At 37.2% G+C, this 26,594-nt stretch overlaps 2 protein-coding genes across 3 annotated transcripts; both read left to right on the top strand.

The window, feature by feature from the left end:
- Positions 1 to 345: 345 nt before the first annotated feature.
- On the top strand, positions 346 to 1,845 carry LOC146726314 (lysosomal alpha-glucosidase-like). The gene is made up of 4 exons (XM_085496263.1): positions 346 to 679; positions 791 to 887; positions 1,635 to 1,773; positions 1,839 to 1,845. Exons 1-4 carry the CDS (start codon positions 464 to 466, stop codon positions 1,843 to 1,845), a joined length of 459 nt encoding a protein of 152 aa, XP_085352389.1. The 5' UTR covers positions 346 to 463.
- On the top strand, positions 1,824 to 5,184 carry LOC146726313 (lysosomal alpha-glucosidase-like). Of its 2 annotated transcripts, XM_085496239.1 has the most exons (4): positions 1,824 to 1,873; positions 2,026 to 2,157; positions 4,654 to 4,767; positions 5,041 to 5,184. In XM_085496239.1, exons 1-4 carry the CDS (start codon positions 1,850 to 1,852, stop codon positions 5,098 to 5,100), a joined length of 330 nt encoding a protein of 109 aa, XP_085352365.1. In that variant the 5' UTR covers positions 1,824 to 1,849; the 3' UTR covers positions 5,101 to 5,184. The 2 variants fall into 2 exon arrangements, with proteins under 2 accessions (XP_085352365.1, XP_085352364.1); XM_085496238.1 differs by having other exon boundaries at positions 4,654 to 5,166.
- Positions 5,185 to 26,594: the final 21,410 nt, after the last annotated feature.

The following is a 26,594-nucleotide window of genomic DNA, read 5'->3' as shown; positions in this document are numbered from 1 at the left end:
TGTACAAAGCTGATTAGTTTGGGGTTAAAATCTATTTATATTAATTCCCTAATTAGCATAATAATTCATAATTTTTTGGTTCTAATCACATTTCAATAAAACTTGGTACATAGATGGTCTGTTACATTGTGCAGACCTCATTAGTTTTACAATCTGTTCATATTAATTTTATGATTTGCATAAATAGTTTTCAGCTTTTCCATCAATATCTCAAGGACAAGTATTTTCAAATTATTTTTTAACGTGTTTCCAATACTCTCAGCACATGGGAGTTCTTTCTAAGCTTTCTTTGATTAGTAATTTTAGTCAAAACAATAATATTTTATAGTAAGATTATTCAATACCACAAGATACATATTGAATGTTTATTATATGCTTCCAATGCATGTGTTATCTTGTAAGCCTAATTAAGGCTGCTGCCCAATATAAAACATTTTTTTAGGAGAAGGGTCTAAAACTAAAAATGTGCCCTCAATCTTCTGATTTATTTGTTTCTTTTGTTTATATGCACAGGTTTAATTGTGGCATTGGTCCACTAATATTTGCTGATCAGTTCATACAGCTGTCAAGTTCACTGGCATCTAAGTACATATATGGACTTGGTGAACACTGTGGTAGTTTTCTACATGATGTCAACTGGTCTAGATATGCTTTCTGGAGCAGGGATGTTTTCCACGCTGTAAGTACAATGTAATATGGACTACAGAGGGCGCTGTTAATAGATTTGTGTTTTATCTGACTTGAAAACTGGAAAATATTAATGATATTTATTTATTTTCCCATTATTTAGGAAAATTTAAACTTGTATAGTGTTCATCCATTCTATCTGTCTATTGAAGATGATGGCAATGCACATGGTGTGTTCTTACTCAACAGCAATGCTATGGGTATGTATGATAGTTGTATATTCTCTGAGAAATTGTCATGGAACTGTTAACCTTTTTACCACCAGTTCCCTCTTTTCATCACCAATTCACAAAATAGTCCAATTTATAGTTTGCACTTTCCGTCAGAAGGTTAGGACAAAATTAGCCAAAATTTTTGAGTAAAAACTGAAAATTGACTCAAACTTTGTCTGTTGGCTCTGAAATTAGAATATAAGAAAAAAAGTGCAGAAAATTTGGCCGAGAAAGTCTGATGTTGAAAAGGTTTAGAAGTTAAGATAGAACAATCCTCAATTTTGTATATTATACAATTTTTTTACAATTCACCATGCAACATATACTTCCTGAGTATAATCCTTCATAATCTGGAAAAACATAAAAATTACTTTGAAGTCACACTAATTGAAAGGACTGTGGTTACAAAGCAATGGATATGAACCTTACGCATTAAAATTTTGTTTCAAATAAACAACACATATTTGACCCAATTGCAACTTGTATCAAGCGCATGATTCTCAAACATTAGTTTATTTTCATGATGTATCATTGTGTTCAACCAAAATGTTTATCGTAAAAATTTGTTTTGCTTCGTTGACTGCATAGTCAGCAAGTTCTAACTAAAAATGCTACATAAATTGGTTTCCACCCTCCTTATGGCTCATTCATTTATTTATGTATTAACCTTATTAACTAACGAGATCTAGTGTTACCCTAGCTATATCAAATTATTCCTTTGTTTACTGTTTTCAGAGTCAATTTTTCAGACGTCTCCATCCATCACATGGAGGACTGTTGGTGGTGTTTTAGATTGTTATGTCTTCTTTGGACCCAGCCTTGACCAAGTGATACAGCAATACACTGAAGTGATTGGAAGAACATTTATGCCACCGTATTGGGGTTTGGGATTCCACCTGTGTAGATGGAGATATGAAGCTGTTGATGGTACAAGAAAAGTCACTGACAGAATGAGAAATGCCAAAATACCACAGGTATTGTTATTTTAGACTTTTTATCAGTAGATGGCTTGTGTCATAATTTTTCTAATAATTTTTGTACTTCTCATCAAACTTAAAAATGTTTATCAATTGTTTATGTTTAAAGATAATTCTCATGAATATTTAAATTTACTTCTCTGAACTAGGATGTACAGTGGAATGACATTGACTACGCTGTAGCCTACAAAGATTGCACTTTAAATAAGAAAGTATTTGGGGATTTACCAAAATTCATTGATGAACTTCATAACAATGGCCAACACTATATACATATCATGGTAAGTTAGGGATTCAGTATTTTTTAACCCATGCATGTGTATAAGTGTAAAATGTCATAGGAAATGTAATTCATATACTGATCAGGCTCTACACTAAATGGCCATACGAATAGTTTTGATTTATCAAAATAATTTGGGATTCCAGTAGATTATTATGTCATTGTAATTTTGATTGGACATATATTCAAATCAACTTTTGGAAGCTGGTTACATAATTTAGACTTAACTAAAACATGTTTGACTCAAACCAAAAATTTCTACATATTATTCACCAAGCCACTAGCATACAAACTAAGAAGTGTACCCTCAATTCGCTCAGTCTCTGGAATAGGAATTCCAAATAACACTTCCTACACAATTCAAGAGCTTTTGATCTTGACATTGGTAATACTAAAGTTCAGAGCTTATTGTTTTGTTTGTTTTGATTGAAAGGATCCTGGTATTGCCGCTGACAGTGCCCCTGGTACATAGATAGATAGATATTTTATTTGACACAAAATTTAGCATGAATGAAAAAAACATACAATAAATCAATGGTCAAGAAAAACACAAACAAAACAATAGACTAAACTAAAGCTTAGATATAAAATCAATAAATTTTCCCAAGCAATTGACAATGAAGCTATCTTTAGTGCCTAGCAAGCACTTGAATTTCTCAAGAGTTGATAACTTGCAAATGTTGTCATCATAAATTGCTAATTCAGCTTCAAATTTAGTACGAGCTTGTACAATCTGACTATTTTTACAATTGAGTAAAACATGGAATTCATCCCCAATAGCCTGTTCATTACATAGAAAACAAAACCTTTGCTCTGGAGGTGTTTTATTATATCTAAGTTTTTCAATTGGCAACGCGTGAGAAGAAATGCGAAACTTAGTGAAGCTGACCCTGTGTTGCACATTTTTGATTTGTTCTAAATATGGTTCAAATTCAAAATTTTGTTTAAACTTGTTAAAAGTACATAGCTTATTCTTTTCTGGTTTAAATACCGTTGGCAACCAGACTTTATTATAGTAAACTTGTTTGAATTTGGTTTTGAATTCTATAGTGTTAGATTCATCGCTAATTTTAGTTAATGTGAATAATCTTTTAACAAATGCTGTTCATGAATTACCGTTCATTTTATTGTCAGTATTAAAAGCACAGTCCAGAAGATGATTATGTTTAATTGATTTTAGCTTTTCATAATTTTTCAATGTTTGTGAACTAATGTCAATAATGAGAGGATAGCTACCAAGTTCAGCTCAAGATGCTGCATTGCTGGCTTAATTATTAACACCTAAAATCTGTTTGCAAAGTTTAATGTGGAGTTGTTCAAAGTATGTTTTGTCATTAAACAGACTTTGTATAAAATTGTCTTCAGTTATTTCGTTATTTTTTGTTTTAACAAGTTTGAAAGTAAAAGCCCCCCATATCTCAGATCCATATAATAAAATGGGTAGGATTGTACTGCGATATAACTGAATAGCATTTTTTGGCGAAACTATATAATTGTGTAGGCTAAGTGTTTGTTTTAATGCACCTATTGCACGCATTGCTTTTTTGACTAGATTATTGATAGCAATTGTAAAATTACCACTACTTTGAAAAGTGATACCTAAGTAAGTATATGTTGGGACAACTTTTACCTGTTGGTCTCCTAAGTAAAATTTGACATCTATCTTTCTTCCCCTGTTATTAAAAATAATAATTTTAGTTTTGTTAATATTAACTCCAAGTCTCCATTTGATACAGTAGCTTTTAAACAAATTAAGATTATCTTGTAGTCCTGTACTTGTGTTTGAAAAAATGACAATGTCATCTGCAAAAAGTAGGCAATTAATATTGGTGCCATTAAGACTGACAGACTCAGATTTTTTAAGACTGTCAGATAGGTCATTGATGTATATGTTAAATAGTAATGGGCTTAAGTTGCATCCTTGTTTAACACCACTAGATGATACAAATGGTTTGGTGCACCCCTGACCAGTCTTAATAGCATAGCTAGTATTTGAGTACATTGATTGAATCAAATTTATACATTTTCCTGTCACTCCTGCTTTCCCTAATTTAAATAATAGCCCTTCACGCCAAACACTATCAAAAGCTTTGCGTAAGTCAACAAAGCAGGCATAAAGATATTTCTTGCCAATGCTATTTGTATATTTATTGATAATTGAATGAAGATGTTGTCTGTTGTTTATTGATAATTGAATGAAGATGTTGTCTGTTGTCCTCCTATTCTTTCTAAATCCAAATTGAGAATCTTGTAAGAAATTATTATTGTTAAGAACATTTTGAATTCTATTATGAATAATGCTATTAAAAATATATATGAACCATTCGATCTTGGTAAAAAAATGGACATCTTTATTAAACTGGATGGAAAATACATAGAAGGGAAGGTATGTATTCTATGCGAGGAAATTTATTTACATTATGCTTTGTATTTGTGTAGAATTGTATTTGTGAGAATATGTTGACATGACGCACATTTTAATTATTTTTGTTTTAAGGTTTGGACCAATGTTACCGTGTTTCCAGACTTTATAAATCCTAGAACTAGTGAATGGTGGTACCAGATGATTTCAGAATGGTATAAAAAAGTACATTTTGATGGACTCTGGATTGTGAGTTATACATATTTTTACAATACACTGCTAGTATTTTCTAATGAGACAAAATACAGCAAGAAAGTGTAAAACAGTGTTTTCAGTAGTAGGGATAGTAACAAAAGTACAATGGTCAAATTTGCTATCATGCAGGTATATCTTTTAGACAAACATTGTATATGTATATATTCACATATATCTAAACTTTCTAATGTTGTATATTGGTTGCTATGCATTAAATGAGAATGTTTGAATCACAGATATATTTTTAACTCGTTTATTCCCTGTTAGGATATCGACATACTAGATGTACCATTATCACTTGCACAAGGGGTGCAAATTTGCGCATAAAGTCAACAATGACATTCATTGTTTGTGATCTGTCACCGAACCATTTTTTTCACAAACCATGTACTTTTGTGCAACAATTTATTATTTAATTAATATATTTTCATTGAAAACATTTTGTAAATAATGTAATGTAATGTAAATAATAATTAAATGTATTTGGAAATACAAGCATGTGTTTGGGGTTAAATTCCCAATATGCAAGCATGTGTGTGGGGATTTAAATTGCAATATGAATGTGTGTGGGTGTGTGTGTGGGGATTTAAATTGCAATATGAATGTGTGTGGGTGTGTGTGTGGGGATTTAAATTGCAATATGAATGTGTGTGAGGGGGTTAAATTGTAATATGAATGTGTGTGGGTGTATGTGGGGGGTTAAATTGTAATATGCAAGCGTGTGTGTGGGGATTTAAATTGCAATATGAATGTGTGTGGGTGTGTGTGTGGGGATTTAAATTGCAATATGAATGTGTGTGGGTGTGTGTGTGGGGATTTAAATTGCAATATGAATGTGTGTGAGGGGGTTAAATTGTAATATGAATGTGTGTGGGTGTATGTGGGGGGTTAAATTGTAATATGCAAGCGTGTGTGTGGGGATTTAAATTACAATATGAATGTGTGTGTGTGGGTGTGTGTGTGGGGATTTAAATTGCAATATGAATTTGTGTGGGTGTGTGTGGGGATTTAAATTTCAATATGAATGTGTGTGAGGGGGTTAAATTGTAATATGTGTGTGGGTGTATGTGGGGGTTAAATTGTAATATGAATGTGTATGAGGGGGTTAAATTGTAATATGAATGTGTGTGGGTGTGTGTGAGGGGGTTAAATTGTAATATGAATGTGTGTGGGGTAGAATAGAATAGTTAGGGGGTTTCCTTGGGGTGAATAAACATGTTTATGGGGGGGGGGTACAGTGGGTGTTTTGATTAGTTTTTTGTGGGTCAGTGTTCAGTACATATTGATCTTTTCATTCTTAATTAGCTCAGTTTGTTTTTAATATTTGAGGATATTTTTAGTTTGTTTGATCTTTTTATTTTTTTAATTTTTAATATTTGTATTTTTAATATTTCAAATTACAGTTTTATTTTATTTTATTTTTAAGTATTGATTATTTGTAATAATTTGTTTTTAATATTTTCAAGTATTGATTATTTGTAATAATTTTTTTTTAATATTTTTAAGTATTGATTATTTGTAATAATTTTTTAATATTTGTATATTGTTTTAGATTGTTTGTATTCTGTTTCCACAGTGGGTGGTTTAATTAAATGAGCGGGGGAGGGGTATTGAATAAATTTAATGGTGGTGTGTATGCATTGAAGTGTGTGAAATGGTGTGATTTGAATACACATGTTATATACATTTGATGTCATCCACACATTTATTGTATTTATAAGGACTTGTACATAGCGTAGGAGATGATATGGTGGTAGGACACCGTGCTTACCATAAATGTCTTGGATAAAACATTATATTGTAAAAACTGATATTTGTAATACATTAAAGAAACAAATTAAAATGTGTGATTATTTATTTGTGATACTATTACAGGAAGCGTAACATTTGTGGTAAGTGAAAGTTATTTTCATGCCATATACTGTGGTTATCTTTTGCAAGAAAGCAAGTTAAAATACATGGATATGCCACATTATAAATGATTAGTAAATATGTGGGTGTCCATGTAGAAATAGACCAAATGTTATGCAATGTGAAAATAGGCCTACATGTATGTACAGTTTGCTGTAAATTGTTTAGCACAATTATGCAACCATGCAGAAGACAGGTGCTCCCAGAATCCACTGCATCTATCGAAATATTAGAGATTATTACAAAAATACTGCAAAGTATGCACAACGCGAGTCATATCACCCGATACATCACATACTTCTCGAGTGCATACTATCCAGTATTTTTGTGATAAGCTTGTTATTATTCATCTATTCCCTGCTTGTAGAAATAATTTAATAAGAGATAACAGATTGAAGAATACTCCGTACAGCATTTTATTGAGTGGTAAATGTGCGATGTATAATAATGCAACTTATACATGTCCATTAGTTCAGTTTAAAATTATGGTTACTTTTAAACTAAACTGTTCTTTGTACGTGACTGAAAATTGTTATCAGATTCGTTAAGACAAAAACAATTCACTCTGAACTTCAAAATTGTTTAATTATTAAAAATCTTTTGATCTCAATAAAAGATGGCAATTGCAGCTTTTATCCGATCCAAAGTAATGCCATGTTTTTATTTACGATTATCAGAAAATGGTTTTACAAGCGTACAGTTTTGGTCAGAGTCGAGTAAATTGCATGAGAGCGAAAATGATTTCCTATATTAAAATCGTCCAGTGATTTGATCTGTCATCTATGATCACTGATTGGTGCACTCTACTGAATGGCCACCCAAAGTACCTAAATACCAAGTATAAAAGCGATTGCGCTGGTAGTTTTCAAAAATATCCGCTAAAAATAGGTTATGGGTATCAACACCAAATCAACAAAATCTGATAGAGGTCCACCAATTGACTGTAAGTGAACCATTCTATATATACTTGCATTATCTCTAGAGCTCACTTTGTGAAGTGCCTTCGTTCTCTCTCGCTGCATTTACTCAACAACCTGTCGTAAGAAGTTCCATTTTTCACACACTCCCCTAATTTCTGGCCCGACTTCGTGGTGCTACAAGGAATCTATACTTCATATCACTACACATGCATGCAAACTAATTAGTTTGACCAGTTCTGGAATTAAAGCCAAAACCAATTTACAGGGCAGCAGTTGAATTGTGATTATGATGGTGTCACCCCAAGCCTTACAGAAAACTGAGTAATATAGCGTATATGAAAAAATGTGTAATCCCTTGAGGTGTAAGCTGTCTGTGGCAGAGACTGATTCTGGACCCTCAACCACGCCACCAATGGCAGAAATCAGTAAAGGTTTGGAGAATGTACATGCAGGAATTAAGGTAGTACAGAATATCGATTAGTGGATATGATTACTGCACTGCCTTTGTACATACTTTGCTGTATTAATAACCGCATATCTGGAAAATTAAGACAGAATGCCACTTGTGTGTTTTCGACAAATGCAAATAATCATGTTAAAACAGCCTAACCTGTGTATAGTGATCACTCAAGTTACAATAAAACCAGTGTATAGTGACCACACAAGGTACAGTCAAACCAGTGTATAGTGACCACACAAGGTACAGTCAAACCTGTGTATAGTGACCACACAAGGTACAGTCAAACCAGTGTATAGTGACCACACAAGGTACAGTCAAACCTGTGTATAGTGACCACACAAGGTACAGTCAAACCAGTGTATAGTGACCACACAAGGTACAGTCAAACCAGTGTATAGTGACCACACAAGGTACAGTCAAACCAGTGTATAGTGATCACACAAGGTACAATAAAACCAGTGTATAGTGACCACACAAGGTACAGTCAAACCAGTGTATAGTGACCACATGTGGCCTTTGCCGCATTCTGGCCATGCTGTGTGGCGCGTATCGCGTGGACGGGTTTCACGTTCTCTGCACGTAATAAGCTCGGTTATTAAGCATCCTTTTTGGGGGATGCCCGGTGGCCGAGGGGAAGACGTGTAGTGGCGTGAAGCTAGGCGATTAGGTGCCGTACGCGAGCGCCGGTTCGAGTCAAGCACGCAGTACGTATTTACTATAATTAGACATAGTCTTTACCTTGCTGTTTATTCGGTGTTATTTGCTTACTTTACTTCCTATGTCGACAGCAACTATGAGTTTAAAAATTATTTCTCAGTACTTATTCACTGTTAAAATGCTGTACCATTACTTTCACCATCCTACTACAGCCAGATCTGAAGGCCTTTGCCGCATTCTGGCCATGCTGTGTGGCGCGTATCGCGTGGACGGGTTTCACGTTCTCTGCACGTAATAAGCTCGGTTATTAAGCATCCTTTTTTGGGGATGCCCGGTGGCCGAGGGGAAGACGTGTAGTGGCGTGAAGCTAGGCGATTAGGTGCCGTACGCGAGCGCCGGTTCGAGTCAAGCACGCAGTACGTATTTACTATAATTAGACATAGTCTTTACCTTGCCGTTTATTCGGTGTTATTTGCAAGGTACAGTCAAACCAGTGTATAGTGACCACACAAGGTACAGTCAAACCAGTGTATAGTGACCACACAAGGTACAGTCAAACCAGTGTATAGTGACCACACAAGGTACAGTCAAACCTGTGTATAGTGACCACACAAGGTACAGTCAAACCAGTGTATAGTGACCACACAAGGTACAGTCAAACCAGTGTATAGTGACCACACAAGGTACAGTCAAACCCGTGTATAGTGATCACTCAAGGTACAGTCAAACCTGTGTATGGTGACCACACAAGGTAGTCAAACCCGTGCATAGTGACCACACAAGGTACAATAAAACCAGTGTATAGTGACCACACAAGGTACAGTCAAACCAGTGTATAGTGATCACACAAGGTACAATAAAACCAGTGTATAGTGATCACACAAGGTACAATAAAACCAGTGTATAGTGACCACACAAGGTACAGTCAAACCAGTGTATAGTGACCACACAAGGTACAGTCAAACCTGTGTATAGTGATCACTCAAGGTACAGTCAAACCTGTGTATAGTGATCACACAAGGTACAGTCAAACCAGTGTATAGTGACCACACAAGGTACAGTCAAACCAGTGTATAGTGACCACACAAGGTACAGTCAAACCTGTGTATAGCGACCACACAAGGTACAGTCAAACCCGTGTATAGTGAACACTCAAGGTACAATAAAACCAGTGTATAGTGACCACACAAGGTACAGTCAAACGTGCAGTGACCACACAAGGTACAATAAAACCTGTGTATAGTGACCACACAAGGTACAGCCAAACCTGTGTATAGTGACCACACAAGGTACAGTCAAACCTGTGAATAGTGACCACACAAGGTACAGTCAAACGTGTATAGTGACCACACAAGGTATAGTCAAACCTGTGTATAGTGACCACACAAAGTAATCAAACAAGTATGACTTGAAACAAATCAGCAAAATTATTCTTGAAAGGTTGGTCTTTATACACACGATGCTATGTTATGCCATGGGATGCTAAAAAGTTGTCATTATAAACAATATTTATATAGAGGTGGTCATTGATACAGGTTTGAATGTATGATAGTCAATAGTATATAGAATTTTTTAAATATGGTTTTGTTTTGTTTTTAGAAAAATAATATTCATAAAATTATTTATTTTTAAATACTTCTAGAAATGAACAAGTACATTGTAAGATAAGTAGTACCATTTGTAACCATTTTAAAACTTTGCGTTGAGATATATATATACATCCTTGTCATGGGTAACCATGGTAACATGTTTTGAAACTATTTCTTGTAATATAAAATGTCACATATCTTAAAATAAAGAAAATTACATTATTTTTTCTATGAGGTAGCATAGTATAACGATAGGAGATGGTCGATCACCGCCCAACTTCCGTTGCACGATCATCACGTGTACGACTGTGAAGCTGCGAGGACGGGCGCAATGTTGTTTGTTCGCTCGCTGTAGTGTACTTTGGGGCCACCCACGTAGGTATAGCGTAAGTTAGTGAAATTTACAACGTGCTAGCCATTAACCATAGCGCACACGAGGATAGCGCACAAAAGTCGGTGAAATCGACAACGCAGTGTGTCACCGACATCGACTTATGGACAATACCTACACTTAAATGGGGGTCGAGTTGACCAGAAGCCGTTCCAACGAGGTTCCGGTCAAGTCGCACCTGAAACCTACTCGCCCTAAACCAACTCGATTTCGTTTTCAACCGGCGTTGTCGATTTCAACGCAAAAAATACCGGTGTTGTCAATTTCGGGTTGGTATCGGGCGAGTTACCGTAATTTCGGACGAGTTGAGTTTGGTGCGGGCAAAACTTAAATCGTTCAAACAATCCGGTACAAATCTAAACGAGTTTTGAATTCAAACGTTATGGCATAACATATGAAAATTGGTGCTACAAGTCTTAGTAGGGGATTTGGATTATAACGCGATCTAAATCCAACGTTAAACCTATAAACGTTCCATTGTTTTTAGTGCCAAACCCCTTTGTTAAGTACAACAACAAATATTTCGTTGGTGTTTGTGAGCTCTTGTGTGATTGGTCAATGCATGGACAGCTCTTCCACTTCCGTGTTTTACTCCCTATCAATTTGGGCCCTGTTTAACCATAGACAGTATAGTAGTATAGTAACACCAATGCCAAACTTAGGCAGAGCTGGAATATTATGACGAGCAAGTAAACAATGACGTCATATTTACTTCCATGCGATGTCACTAATTAATTGAATAAAATTAAAAGTTAGTTTCAGACGGCAGTAATGTTTCCGTACATGTTATATTCAGTCTGTACCCCATTTTCGACAAAATATTTGAATATTTTTTGTTTTCATGGGGCATGAATCTTATTATGTTATTGTTTACCGACTATGCTCGTTTTTTTATTTTCTCTGCCACGCATTTTTTTTCAAACAGACTTTGAATCCGTATGTTCTCTCGTCTGTCACCATCTTGACAATAGCTCACACTCTTTCAACCGGAATTCATGTCTAAGGTTGTACCCCGTTTTCGACAAAATACTCGAATATTTTAGTTTTCCTGATGCATGAATCTTCTTATTATGTTATTTTCCACCGACTGTGCTCGGTTTTTGTTGTTCTCTGTCTTGCACTTATTTTGAAATTAACTTTCAATCCGTCCGTTTTCATGTCTGTCGTCATCTTGACTACTTATTCACACTCTTTCAAACGGAGTGCATGTGTAAGTTTGTACCCCGTATTCGACAAAATACACGAATATTATTGTTTTCATGATGCATGAATCGTCAAATTTTGTTATTTTCACTGACTACACTTGTTTTTTGTTGTTGTCTGCCTCGCATTTTTTTAATAGACTTTCATTCCGTTTTCCGTGTTCACGTCTGTCGCCATCTTGACTACACGTCCAGTCTTTCAGCCTGAATGCACGTCTACCTACGTTATACCCTGTTTTTATTATTAATAACTCGAATACTTGTGAATAAACGAGGCACGATTGTCTTTATTATTTTATTTTCACTATTTTCGGGTTTTTGTTAGCGTTTCAAAGGGTTTTTTTTACGTGACGATCAAGAAAACGCAAATCTTCGCTATTTTCGATGTTGATGCCCGGGCTCTGAATCACACACACAGAGTTGTTAACATGAATTGCTGTGTCTACTGCGTTTGGATCTTCTTCACTATCATTTCCACCATCATCAAAATCCGAAAAAAAAACATCGAGCAAATCATCTACACACGGGAACTCGTGATCAGCAACGGCCATTTAGAGTACCGATGGAATACCGTAGGCGACTCTCATCAACGAAATTACGCAGTCCGCTTCATTTATTGTTTAGTTTGATAATTTATAATCATATATTCAGTGTGAGACTGTTGCTTTCAAGTTGTGTTAATACAAAGATGATTTAAACTTGTCCCTTCGGTTACCAACGTATTCAATATAAGGAAATAGCATGTGTGTGCGTTTGCGTGAGTGAAAGATGCAGGCGAAATTTCTCGTCAGTTCTATATATTTCGAACGCGCGTGGTCGGCGCCTTTGATTGCGTTTATTTTGTTCTTTCATTCGCGAAATTTATCACTGGCACCGTTTATTTTGTCATGTCTCACAACTGAATGTCCAAGCTGACTTTGTTTTGGTTGTATATAGTTTTGTGGACAAGGGAGGTCATCTTGGTTGCCTAATTAACTAATTAAAATACCTGTCAGGCATCTCTACCTTAACGAGAAATGGAAATAAATATTTAGTTTATGTTAACGGTTAGTTTAAATCAGTTTAACTTTTTTCCAGCCTACCCCGCTACAATAGAATCGCTGGAGTTGCTTGTCCTTCCTACTATATTGTCTATGGTTTAACTCCGGGGTTACGTCCAAACGCCACCCTCTTGACTGGAGATCTGCGTTAGAAAATAAACCTTTGTTGTTGCGGTGTACGCAAGAAGATGAACTACTTATGTTTTTAACAACACTTCACCTATTAACAATTCACCCCTAGACGTGATAATTTCATTTCAATAGTAAAAATCCGTTCTCAAAAATCCAAATAATCACAACCTCACCGAAATTCATTTTCTATTCTTACCCACAAGCCACACCCAGACCATTCATCAAAACGAGTGGTCTGGGGTATACTAGTACTCTGACCCATGCCGAGGACTTCCTGTTTGTAATGCTACATGTATATGATAAATCAGATTAACTATCACGTGAAACCAAAGACAATTGTCTTTGGTGAAACCAAATGAAATTCATTCTAAAATAACGTACTTATACCCAATTGATTCTGGAAAAAAATGACATTTGCAATAATAATCGACGAGCGGGTACGGGTAGTAACGTTCGGTTGACGAAATAGACGATACAACAGTACTGATTGGACCTACATGAATGCTACTCTATTTCACATAACCAAATGTTGTTGTTTTTTTGCTATTGTAAATTATCTTCGGTAATAACTCCGAAAGTGAAGTCTTATATCTTCAGCAGAACGTAGCCGTTAAAAAGAGTTTGTTTCGATCCATCATCGCTTAAGCAGCATACAATTTATTTATTTTTTGACTCATTTAAAAAATACGAACGGTGTCAATATTTAAAACTGCATTTTGTCTGTCTCTAGCGTGCCTCAGAATGATATAGATCTTGGCCGATCGTATTTTTACAAAGGACCTGAATGTACAGCACTAATTTCACCCAACCTCCTGCTCGCTTCTGCTTTTCGATTATCATTTTTAATCGCTTTTGCAACCGCTTGTTGAATAATTTTCGCTTATTTTTTCGAGCGCGCGAACCCAGAAATATCGCCCGTCTGCATGCTCGCATTTTAAATACATGGCCGTGGCATCAATATGTTCCTGGTGTATCTGCTCTCTGCCCTAAGGAATTAGCATTGCCTGTATCACGTAATTGTCTCGATAATCATGTTGTTGAAACGATATAGCAGCCCAGGATTCAAACAGAACACAGTCCCGCTGTACGTTCGTGAACGAAACAAAGTATGATGGTTTGGAAGTGTCGTTCGAAATTAAATAATAGTTAATACTCATTGAATCCTCAAACGTTAGCACTAAAACAACCATTTCGACAACTCATGTGCCAGTCTTCAGTGTTTGAACAAGCGGTCAGTGTTTTTAATAAGCGAGTGAGAAAAATAAAGGGATAAAAACATGGTCGTGTTTCCGGTCGGAAATTAAGTGATATGTTATAAAATGTTATAAAAGCGAAATATTGGGCGAAATGAGTATTGATGCCCATTTATAGTTGACATGCGTCACCAAATGGGGACATGGTTAGAGTTGGTAGTACCAGAGAGGGAACAGCCAGCATCCCTTTTACGGGAAAACGTGAAATCTCGACGGATTTGTTTCGTTCTCACATGTAATATCAGGTTTTGCGGGCTTCTGAGTTCAAAAATGATGACTAAATCAGCTAAAAAGCAAGCGTTTAGAAACATACCTATGCAGAAGTTGGTTTGCCAGTACTTAATCCATTTTTAACACCTAGGCTACTCTATTGACATTGGTTGTTTATTTCATGGATTTGGCACTTGAGGTAGCTGATAAGCCGTGTCGAAAACGTGCACAAAACGACCATTCTGTGCACGTTTTCGACACGGATTAAAAACCAGTTGTAAGCACAAATTTTCATATGAATGTATCGACGTGCATTCAGATATATGCTATATAAATAAATAAATAAATAAATAAATAAATAAATAAATAAATAAATAAATAAATAAATAAATAAATAAATAAATAAATAAATAAATAAATAAATAAAAATATCAAAACATATCGAGAAATCATTTTATGCCGATTTTATACCATATCATCAGTTTTTTCTTGACGTTCAATTTTAAAATGATTTCGTTTTATTGTGGATCGAAACAGTAAAATTACATAAAACATATAGTCACCGAACTACCTCGCGCAAAAAATGTCTCATGGAACCATTTCTTTTTCTATTTCCTTAAGCAACGGTTTATATGCCATATCTCCGAAATCTTTTTCAGTAACTCGCGACGATAAAACAATGTCGTTATGAATGTACTTATGTTTTTTTGCAAATTATTTCCTATGAAATAATGTTTTACTATGGATTTCTATGGAAATAGTTTGAAAAAAGGTTTTCATTTGTTTCAACAGTTTCTGGAAAAACATGACTTGAAAGTGAATCTCGGTATTTTATGTTGTTCAAACGGGGTTCCTAAACCAACTCGCCCGAAACAAACAGTATTTCGTTTTCAACCGGTGTTGTTGATTTCAACGTAAAAAAAATACCGGTGTTGTAGATTTCAGTCTGGTATCAAGCGAGTTAATTTCGGCCGAGTTGGATTTGGGGAGGGGGGTCGATTCGTCCCAAATCACATTCGTCCCAAGTCGATTTGTCCCACAATTAGATTCGTCAGATTATGAGACTTGGAAAAAAAAGAGTGAAATCTGGATTAAAGTATTTCCTCTCTCTTCCCCTACTATCTTCCATGCACGGAACGTCCACGGAAGTTGTCATATTAAGGATGTAGTAGACTTTCGTGGTGATTTTTTTTTTCTTTTGTCATAAATTTGTTTTTGCGTATCTGTTAACCGACTTAATTAGTTGATTATTAGCGAATTGCTGTGTTATTTCTGTCATCGTGTAGGCCTATTTGAAGTTTTGGACGGAACTTGGCTCAGTGATTTGGAACTAATTACAAGATACCGTCGCTATTCTGACATCCGTAGTTATTAATGTAGTGAACGATTAATCAAAAGATATGACGTATTCAGTACTTAGTGTGATTGGCTTTATGATTGAAGGTTACGCCCTAGAGTCTTTTTACTGCATTGTAATTGGTCAGAGTTTTGAAAATGAATAAAGAGAGTTTGAGTTGGTCTTGGCGAATACTCCACGACAGACGCAGTCCGAGAGAGTCCAGGGGCGAGCCTTGAGAGAGTCCAGTCTTGGGCGAGTCTTGGTTCAGCCTTGTGAGAGTCTTGGGGACTTTTCCCCAGGGCGCTGTGTCTTATAGAGTGCTCCAAAAGATCGACTAAGACGAGAGCTGAAACGTATTTCGTTGTGTGTGCCTTATTTGACTGTACAGTTAAAGTGACTTTCCCGATCCCGTACCTCAAGGGGACGAGATAGAGAGACGAGACGAGTTCCCCCTGGCAATTGTGGAGAACCCCCAGAGAGAAGAGAATTTTACCCCCTGATAACACCATAGTAACCACCTCGAATGATGACGCCAATATACTGTCACTGGAGACTGAACGACACGACATCAACACACAGGATGAGCATGTCGAAACGACAAATATCGCCAGCGAAGTCTGCAGTATCTGGCAACGCTTGCGGTGAAGCGAATAACACGAGGCTCGTCGACCTGGATATATTGATTTCGAATCTGGCTGACCACTGTAAATGTTCTCGGTGTAAAAAGGGAAAAATATATATCCACGAAGAATCTCGTTATGGCTGGGGATCTCACTTTAGTCTCCGGTGTACATGTGGCCTTTCGAACATAACACATGCACGCGGATTGGCTAAGAATACGAGGTAGTCAAAAATAGTCTAATCAGGTCCATTGTGTCATGTGGGACGGCAGATTTCAAGTGAATTTGAGTGACTCGTCAGTGGCTCGTAGACAAAGCTACACGTAAAAGTTACACGTACATTCATAGCTCTTGGAAATGAAAACTGTTTTGTGCTGGTAATAATTGTATAACAATCGTACTGCAAGTCGACAAAAATAAACTAAACGAAACTCCGATTGTAACGAGTTATAGAGCAAAAACGACGACGTGTAATTCACAACAGTGCTGTCTGCAAGCTTGACTGACTTGCTTCCAAGCGGATTCAGTCAGCAAATAGTAGGCCCTTGTTTTTACTTGAATTACGATTTTTAATCGATATTCAACAACAAAAGTTTCATCGGCGGTATTTAGTAAAAAATAAAAAAAGCGTAGCTTAACCGAGTACTCGCATCTCATTATGTAGTTCTGCTCTGATGACATTTTCGCTTGGTTCAGGTGCCGTGGCTTACGAGAAAGGGAGCGTGACATGACAGTGTTCAAGTTTAACGGTCACACGTTTTGTACATAAACAATTGCCAAGTTTGTTGTGATATGATATAACACTCGAAACTAAGCTTGTCAAGCAAATAAACTTAAATTGATTACACTGTTTATTCAAGGGCGGCCATACTTCGTTTTCACGTTGCTTTTTTCAAATTATCGATTTTTTTATAACTTTATCGGCCATGTACCAAACGGGTTGTTTTGATTTTTATAAAACCAACACAATAGCTGTCTTAAACAACAAATAACTGAATACGATGCGCCGGACAGAAAATATCCTCTCGACTGTGCTACTTTTGGTTTTTTAGTCTTTTCAGCCCTTTGAAAAGTAACGTGTCTAAAACCACAAAAATCACGATTACGCAAACAGTTCTTGTCCGATTTCATTGATTTTTTTCAGAGATTGAACTCAAGATCAATTGAAAACAAAATATAAAATCTTTTTCAAGTATCAGTAATACTTCATGACTAATTGACCTGTGAAAACAGAGCACTCTAATTTATTACAGAATTCTTCTCCGCCACTTTGTAAACGAACCAAACAATTCAGAAACTATCTATTTTACATTATGTTTGGGAACATTCTCGTTTTCCTTTTCTCATGTGTTTTCGTTTTTTAGTAACAGTAAAAATAGCAGAACAATCGTTTTTGTTTATTTAGCAGTCACGTGACTTAATTAATGTTGACATTTGTGTTATTTTTGGATAGAGTGTTGCAAGGGCTACAATAACATGTAAAAATTGTTAGTCATTTATCATTATTATTTCTTTTATCAAGCTTTTACTGTTTTGCCCACATCTTACATTACTACATCCTTAAAACAAAGCACACCAACTTTCTCGGACATATTCGAACGTGAAAATAAAATCACTACTTTTCAGCACTTTGCTACAACTTTTCAGTATTTTGCCACACTTTTCAGTGCTTTGCCACTACTTTGCCACAACTTGTCAGTACTTTGCCACACTTTTCAGAACTTTGACACTACGTTTCAGTACTTTGCCACTACTTTTCAGCACTTTGCCACAACTTTTCTGTACTTTGCCACTACTTTTCAGCACTTTGCCACAACTTTTCAGTACATTGCCACATTTTTCATTACTTTGCCACAACTTTTCAGTACTTGCCACTACTTTTCAGCACTTTGCCGCACTTTTCAGTACTTTGCCACGACTTTGCCACAACTTTTCAGTACTTTGCCACACTTTTCAGCAATTTGCCACTGCTTTTCAGTAGTTTGCCACCACTTTTCAGCACTTTGCCTCAACTTTTCAGTACTTTGCCACACTTTTCAGTGCTTTGCCACTAATTTGCCACAACTTGTCAGTACTTTGCTACACTTTTCAGCACTTTGCCACTGCTTTTCAGTACTTTACCACTACTTTTCAGCACATTGCCACAACTTTTCTGTACTTTGACACACTTCTCAGTACTTTGCCACTACTTTTCAGCACTTTGCCACAACTTTTCAGTACTTTGCCACACTTTTCAGTGCTTTGCCACCACTTTGCCACAACTTTTCAGTACTTTGCCACACTTTTGAGCACTTTGCCAATGCTTTTCAGTAGTTTGCCACTACTTTTCAGCACTTTGCCACAATTTTTCAGTACTTTGCCACACTTTTCAGTGCTTTGCCACTACTTTGCCACAACTTGTCAGTACTTTGCCACACTTTTCAGCACTTTGCCACTACGTTTCAGTACTTTGCCACTACTTTTCAGCACTTTGCCACAACTTTTCTGTACTTTGCCACTACTTTTCAGCACTTTGCCACAACTTTTCAGTACTTTGCCATAATTTTCAGTACTTTGCCACGACTTTGCAACAACTTTTCAGTACTTTGCCACACTTTTCAGTACTTTGCCACACTTTTCAGCAATTTGCCACTACTTTGCCACAACTTTTCAGTACTTTGCCACACTTTTCAGAACTTTACCACTCGTTTAAAATAGTTTGCCACTACTTTTCAGCACTTTGCCACAACTTGTCAGTACTTTGCCACACTTTTCAGTGCTTTGTCACTACTTTGCCACAACTTGTCAGTACTATGCCACACTTTTCAGCACTTTGCCACTACTTTTCAGTACTTTGCCACTACTTTTCAGCACTTTGCCACAACTTTTCATTACATTGCCACACTTTTCAGCACTTTACCACTGCTTTTCAGTAGTTTGCCACTACTTTTCAGCACTTTACCACAACTTTTCAGTACTTTGCCATACTTTTCAGTGCTTTGCCACTACTTTGCCACAACTTGTCAGTACTATGCCACACTTTCCAGCACTTTGCCACTACTTTTCAGTACTTTGCTACAACTTTTTAATACTTTGCCACAATTTTTCAGTACTTTGCCACACATTTCAGTGCTTTGCCACTACTTTGCCACAACGTTTCAGTACTTTGCCACACTTTTCAGCACTTTGCCACTGCTTTTCAGTACTTTGCCACTACTTTTCAGCACATTGCCACAACGTTTCTGTACTTTGCCACACTTTTCAGTACTTTGCCACCACTTTGCCACAACTTTTCAGTACTTTGCCACACTTTTGAGCACTTTGCCACTGCTTTTCAGCACTTTGCCACTACTTTTCAGTACTTTGCCACTACTTTTCAGCACTTTGCTACAACTTTACAGAACTTTGCCACACTTTTAAGCACTTGCCACTGCTTTTCAGTAGTTTGCCACTACTTTTCAGCACTTTGCAACAATTTTTCAGTACTTTGCCACAATTTTCAGTGTTTTGCCACTACTTTGCCACAACTTGTCAGTACTTTGCCACACTTTTCAGCACTTTGCCACTACGTTTCAGTACTTTGCCACTACTTTTCAGCACTTTGCCACAACTTTTCAGTACTTTGCTATACTTTTCAGTACTTTGCCACACTTTTCAGTACTTTGCCACACTTTTCAGCAATTTGCCACTACTTTGCCACAACTTTTCAGTACTTTGCCACACTTTTCAGCACTTTACCACTCCTTTAAAATAGTTTGCCACTACTTTTCAGCACTTTGCCACAATTTTTCAGTACTTTGCCACACTTTTCAGTGTTTTGCCACTACTTGTCAGTACTTTGCCACACTTTTCAGCACTTTGCCACTACTTTTCAGTACTTTGCCACTACTTTTCAGCACTTTGCCACTACTTTTCAGTACGTTGCCACTACTTTTCTGCACTTTGCCACAACTTTTCAGTACTTTGCCACATTTTTCAGTACACTACCACAACTTTTCAGTACTGTGCCACACTTTTCTTCCCTTTGCCACTACTTTTCAGTACTTTGCCACATTTTTCAGTACTTTGCCACTACTTTTCAGCACTTTGCCACAATTTTTCAGTACTTTGCCACACTTTTCAGTGCTTTGCCACTACTTTGCCACTACTTGTCAGTACTTTGCCACACTTTTCAGCACTTTGCCACTACTTTTCAGTACTTTGCCACTACTTTTCAGCACTTTGCCACAACTTTTCAGTACTTTGCCACTACTTTTCAGCACTTTGCCACAACTTTTCAGTACTTTGCCACATTTTTCAGTACACTGCCACAACTTTTCAGTACTGTGCCACACTTTTCTTCACTTTGCCACTACTTTTCAGTACTTTGCCACATTTTTCAGTACTTTGCCACACTTTTCTGTACTTTACCACTCCTTTAAAATAGTTTGCCACTACTTTTCAGCACTTTGCCACAACTTGTCAGTAATTTGCCACACTTTTCAGTACTTTGCCATACTTTTCAGTACTTTGCCACGAGTTTGCTACAACTTGTCAGTACTATGCCACACTTTTCAGCACTTTGCCACTACTTTTCAGTACTTTGCCACTACTTTTCAGCACTTTGCCACACTTTTCAGTGCTTTGCAACTACTTTACCACACTTTTCAGCACTTTACCACTGCTTTTCAGTAGTTTGCCACTATTTTTCAGCACTTTGCCACAATTTTTCAGTACTTTGCCACACTTTTCAGTGCTTTGCCACTACTTTGCCACAACTTGTCAGTACTTTGCCACACTTTTCAGCACTTTGACACTACGTTTCAGTACTTTGCCTCTACTTTTCAGCACTTTGCCACAACTTTTCTGTACTTTGCCACTACTTTTCAGCACTTTGCCACAACTTTTCAGTACATTGCCACATTTTTCAGTACTTTGCCACAACTTTTCAGTACTGTGCCACACTTTTCTTCACTTTGCCACTACTTTTCAGTAATTTGCCACTACTTTTCAGCACTTTGCCGCACTTTTCAGTACTTTGCTACTGCTTTTCAGTACTTTGCCACATTTTCACTACTTTGCCACTACTTTTCAGCACTTTGCCACACTTTTCAGTTCTTTGCCACTACTTTTCAGCACTTTGCCACAACTTTTCTGTACTTTGCCACACTTTTCATTACTTTGCCACGACTTTGCCACAACTTTTCAGTACTTTGCCACACATTCCAGTGCTTTGCCACTACTTTGCAACAACTTTTCAGTACTTTGCCACACTTTTCAGCACTTTGCCACAACTTTTTAGTACTTTGCCACACTTTTCAGTACTTTGCCACGACTTTGCCACAACTTTTCAGTACTTTGCCACACATTTCAGTGCTTTGCCACTACTTTGCAACAACTTTTCTGTACTTTGACACACTTCTCAGTACTTTGCCACTACTTTTCTGTACTTTGCCACACTTTTCATTACTTTGCCACGACTTTGCCACAACTTTTCAGTACTTTGCAACACATTCCAGTGCTTTGCCACTAATTTGCAACAACTTTTCAGTACTTTGCCACACTTTTCAGCACTTTGCCACAACTTTTTAGTACTTTGCCACACTTTTCAGTACTTTGCCACGACTTTGCCACAACTTTTCAGTACTTTGCCACACATTTCAGTGCTTTGCCACTACTTTGCAACAACTTTTCTGTACTTTGACACACTTCTCAGTACTTTGCCACTACTTTTCAGCACTTTGCCACAACTTTTCAGTACTTTGCCACAACTTTTCAGTACTGTGCCACACTTTTCTTCACTTTGCCACTACTTTTCAGTAATTTGCCACTACTTTTCAGCACTTTGCCGCACTTTTCAGTACTTTGCTACTGCTTTTCAGTACTTTGCCACACTTTTCACTACTTTGCCACTACTTTTCAGCACTTTGCCACTTTTTTCAGTTCTTTGCCACTACTTTTCAGCACTTTGCCACAACTTTTCTGTACTTTGCCACACTTTTCATTACTTTGCCACGACTTTGCCACAACTTTTCAGTACTTTGCCACACATTCCAGTGCTTTGCCACTACTTTGCAACAACTTTTCAGTACTTTGCCACACTTTTCAGCACTTTGCCACAACTTTTTAGTACTTTGCCACACTTTTCATTACTTTGCCACGACTTTGCCACAACTTTTCAGTACTTTGCCACACATTCCAGTGCTTTGCCACTACTTTGCAACAACTTTTCAGTACTTTGCCACACTTTTCAGCACTCTGCCACAACTTTTTAGTACCTTGCCACACTTTTCAGTACTTTGCCACGACTTTGCCACAACTTTTCAGTACTTTGCCACACATTTCAGTGCTTTGCCACTACTTTGCAACAACTTTTCTGTACTTTGACAAACTTCTCAGTACTTTGCCACTACTTTTCTGTACTTTGCCACACTTTTCATTACTTTGCCACGACTTTGCCACAACTTTTCAGTACTTTGCAACACATTCCATTGCTTTGCCACTAATTTGCAACAACTTTTCAGTACTTTGCCACACTTTTCAGCACTTTGCCACAACTTTTTAGTACTTTGCCACACTTTTCAGTACTTTGCCACGACTTTGCCACAACTTTTCAGTACTTTGCCACACATTTCAGTGCTTTGCCACTACTTTGCAACAACTTTTCTGTACGTTGACACACTTCTCAGTACTTTGCCACTACTTTTCAGCACTTTGCCACAACTTTTCAGTACTTTGCCACACTTTTCAGTGCTTTGCCACCACTTTGCCACAACTTTTCAGTACTTTGCCACACTTTTCAGCACTTTGCCACTGCTTTTCAGTAGTTTGCCACTACTTTTCAGCACTTTGCCACAATTTTTCAGTACTTTGCCACACTTTTCAGTGCTTTGCCACTACTTTGCCACAACTTGTCAGTACTTTGCCACACTTTTCAGCACTTTGACACTACGTTTCAGTACATTGCCACTACTTTTCAGCACTTTGCCACAACTTTTCTGTACTTTTCCACTACTTTTCAGCACTTTGCCACAACTTTTCAGTACATTGCCACATTTTTCAGTACTTTGCCACAACTTTTCAGTACTGTGCCACACTTTTCAGCACTTTGCCACTGCTTTTCAGTACTTTGCCACTACTTTTCAGCACATTGCCACAACGTTTCTGTACTTTGCCACACTTTTCAGTTCTTTGCCACCACTTTGCCACAACTTTTCAGTACTTTGCCACACTTTTGAGCACTTTGCCACTGCTTTTCAGCACTTTGCCACTACTTTTCAGTACTTTGCCACTACTTTTCAGCACTTTGCTACAACTTTACAGAACTTTGCCACACTTTTAAGCACTTGCCACTGCTTTTCAGTAGTTTGCCACTACTTTTCAGCACTTTGCAACAATTTTTCAGTACTTTGCCACAATTTTCAGTGTTTTGCCACTACTTTGCCACAACTTGTCAGTACTTTGCCACACTTTTCAGCACTTTGCCACTACGTTTCAGTACTTTGCCACTACTTTTCAGCACTTTGCCACAACTTTTCAGTACTTTGCTATACTTTTCAGTACTTTGCCACACTTTTCAGTACTTTGCCACACTTTTCAGCAATTTGCCACTACTTTGCCACAACTTTTCAGTACTTTGCCACACTTTTCAGCACTTTACCACTCCTTTAAAATAGTTTGCCACTACTTTTCAGCACTTTGCCACAATTTTTCAGTACTTTGCCACACTTTTCAGTGTTTTGCCACTACTTGTCAGTACTTTGCCACACTTTTCAGCACTTTGCCACTACTTTTCAGTACTTTGCCACTACTTTTCAGCACTTTGCCACTACTTTTCAGTACGTTGCCACTACTTTTCTGCACTTTGCCACAACTTTTCAGTACTTTGCCACATTTTTCAGTACACTACCACAACTTTTCAGTACTGTGCCACACTTTTCTTCACTTTGCCACTACTTTTCAGTACTTTGCCACATTTTTCAGTACTTTGCCACTACTTTTCAGCACTTTGCCACAATTTTTCAGTACTTTGCCACACTTTTCAGTGCTTTGCCACTACTTTGCCACTACTTGTCAGTACTTTGCCACACTTTTCAGCACTTTGCCACTACTTTTCAGTACTTTGCCACTACTTTTCAGCACTTTGCCACAACTTTTCAGTACTTTGCCACTACTTTTCAGCACTTTGCCACAACTTTTCAGTACTTTGCCACATTTTTCAGTACACTGCCACAACTTTTCAGTACTGTGCCACACTTTTCTTCACTTTGCCACTACTTTTCAGTACTTTGCCACATTTTTCAGTACTTTGCCACACTTTTCTGTACTTTACCACTCCTTTAAAATAGTTTGCCACTACTTTTCAGCACTTTGCCACAACTTGTCAGTAATTTGCCACACTTTTCAGTACTTTGCCATACTTTTCAGTACTTTGCCACGAGTTTGCTTCAACTTGTCAGTACTATGCCACACTTTTCAGCACTTTGCCACTACTTTTCAGTACTTTGCCACTACTTTTCAGCACTTTGCCACACTTTTCAGTGCTTTGCAACTACTTTACCACACTTTTCAGCACTTTACCACTGCTTTTCAGTAGTTTGCCACTATTTTTCAGCACTTTGCCACAATTTTTCAGTACTTTGCCACACTTTTCAGTGCTTTGCCACTACTTTGCCACAACTTGTCAGTACTTTGCCACACTTTTCAGCACTTTGACACTACGTTTCAGTACTTTGCCTCTACTTTTCAGCACTTTGCCACAACTTTTCTGTACTTTGCCACTACTTTTCAGCACTTTGCCACAACTTTTCAGTACATTGCCACATTTTTCAGTACTTTGCCACAACTTTTCAGTACTGTGCCACACTTTTCTTCACTTTGCCACTACTTTTCAGTAATTTGCCACTACTTTTCAGCACTTTGCCGCACTTTTCAGTACTTTGCTACTGCTTTTCAGTACTTTGCCACACTTTTCACTACTTTGCCACTACTTTTCAGCACTTTGCCACACTTTTCAGTTCTTTGCCACTACTTTTCAGCACTTTGCCACAACTTTTCTGTACTTTGCCACACTTTTCATTACTTTGCCACGACTTTGCCACAACTTTTCAGTACTTTGCCACACATTCCAGTGCTTTGCCACTACTTTGCAACAACTTTTCAGTACTTTGCCACACTTTTCAGCACTTTGCCACAACTTTTTAGTACTTTGCCACACTTTTCATTACTTTGCCACGACTTTGCCACAACTTTTCAGTACTTTGCCACACATTCCAGTGCTTTGCCACTACTTTGCAACAACTTTTCAGTACTTTGCCACACTTTTCAGCACTCTGCCACAACTTTTTAGTACTTTGCCACACTTTTCAGTACTTTGCCACGACTTTGCCACAACTTTTCAGTACTTTGCCACACATTTCAGTGCTTTGCCACTACTTTGCAACAACTTTTCTGTACTTTGACACACTTCTCAGTACTTTGCCACTACTTTTCTGTACTTTGCCACACTTTTCATTACTTTGCCACGACTTTGCCACAACTTTTCAGTACTTTGCAACACATTCCAGTGCTTTGCCACTAATTTGCAACAACTTTTCAGTACTTTGCCACACTTTTCAGCACTTTGCCACAACTTTTTAGTACTTTGCCACACTTTTCAGTACTTTGCCACGACTTTGCCACAACTTTTCAGTACTTTGCCACACATTTCAGTGCTTTGCCACTACTTTGCAACAACTTTTCTGTACTTTGACACACTTCTCAGTACTTTGCCACTACTTTTCAGCACTTTGCCACAACTTTTCAGTACTTTGCCACAACTTTTCAGTACTGTGCCACACTTTTCTTCACTTTGCCACTACTTTTCAGTAATTTGCCACTACTTTTCAGCACTTTGCCGCACTTTTCAGTACTTTGCTACTGCTTTTCAGTACTTTGCCACACTTTTCACTACTTTGCCACTACTTTTCAGCACTTTGCCACTTTTTTCAGTTCTTTGCCACTACTTTTCAGCACTTTGCCACAACTTTTCTGTACTTTGCCACACTTTTCATTACTTTGCCACGACTTTGCCACAACTTTTCAGTACTTTGCCACACATTCCAGTGCTTTGCCACTACTTTGCAACAACTTTTCAGTAC

Source organism: Saccoglossus kowalevskii, unplaced genomic scaffold (genome assembly GCF_978046115.1).
Source record: "Saccoglossus kowalevskii unplaced genomic scaffold, keSacKowa6.1 SCAFFOLD_24, whole genome shotgun sequence".
In the NCBI taxonomy this organism is placed as follows: domain Eukaryota; kingdom Metazoa; phylum Hemichordata; class Enteropneusta; family Harrimaniidae; genus Saccoglossus; species Saccoglossus kowalevskii.
This window is presented reverse-complemented; position numbering and strand designations above follow the sequence as displayed.

Coding starts and splice junctions, on each gene's coding strand:
- LOC146726313 (XM_085496238.1), top strand. CDS start 1,850: ATGAGAAATGCCAAAATACCACAG. Junction 1,874..2,025: donor GAAATGCCAAAATACCACAG/GTATTGTTATTT, acceptor TCTCTGAACTAG/GATGTACAGTGGAATGACAT. Junction 2,158..4,653: donor AACACTATATACATATCATG/GTAAGTTAGGGA, acceptor TTTTGTTTTAAG/GTTTGGACCAATGTTACCGT.
- LOC146726314 (XM_085496263.1), top strand. CDS start 464: ATGTGCCCTCAATCTTCTGATTTATTTGTTTCTTTTGTTTATATGCAC. Junction 680..790: donor GCAGGGATGTTTTCCACGCT/GTAAGTACAATG, acceptor CCCATTATTTAG/GAAAATTTAAACTTGTATAG. Junction 888..1,634: donor ACTCAACAGCAATGCTATGG/GTATGTATGATA, acceptor TACTGTTTTCAG/AGTCAATTTTTCAGACGTCT.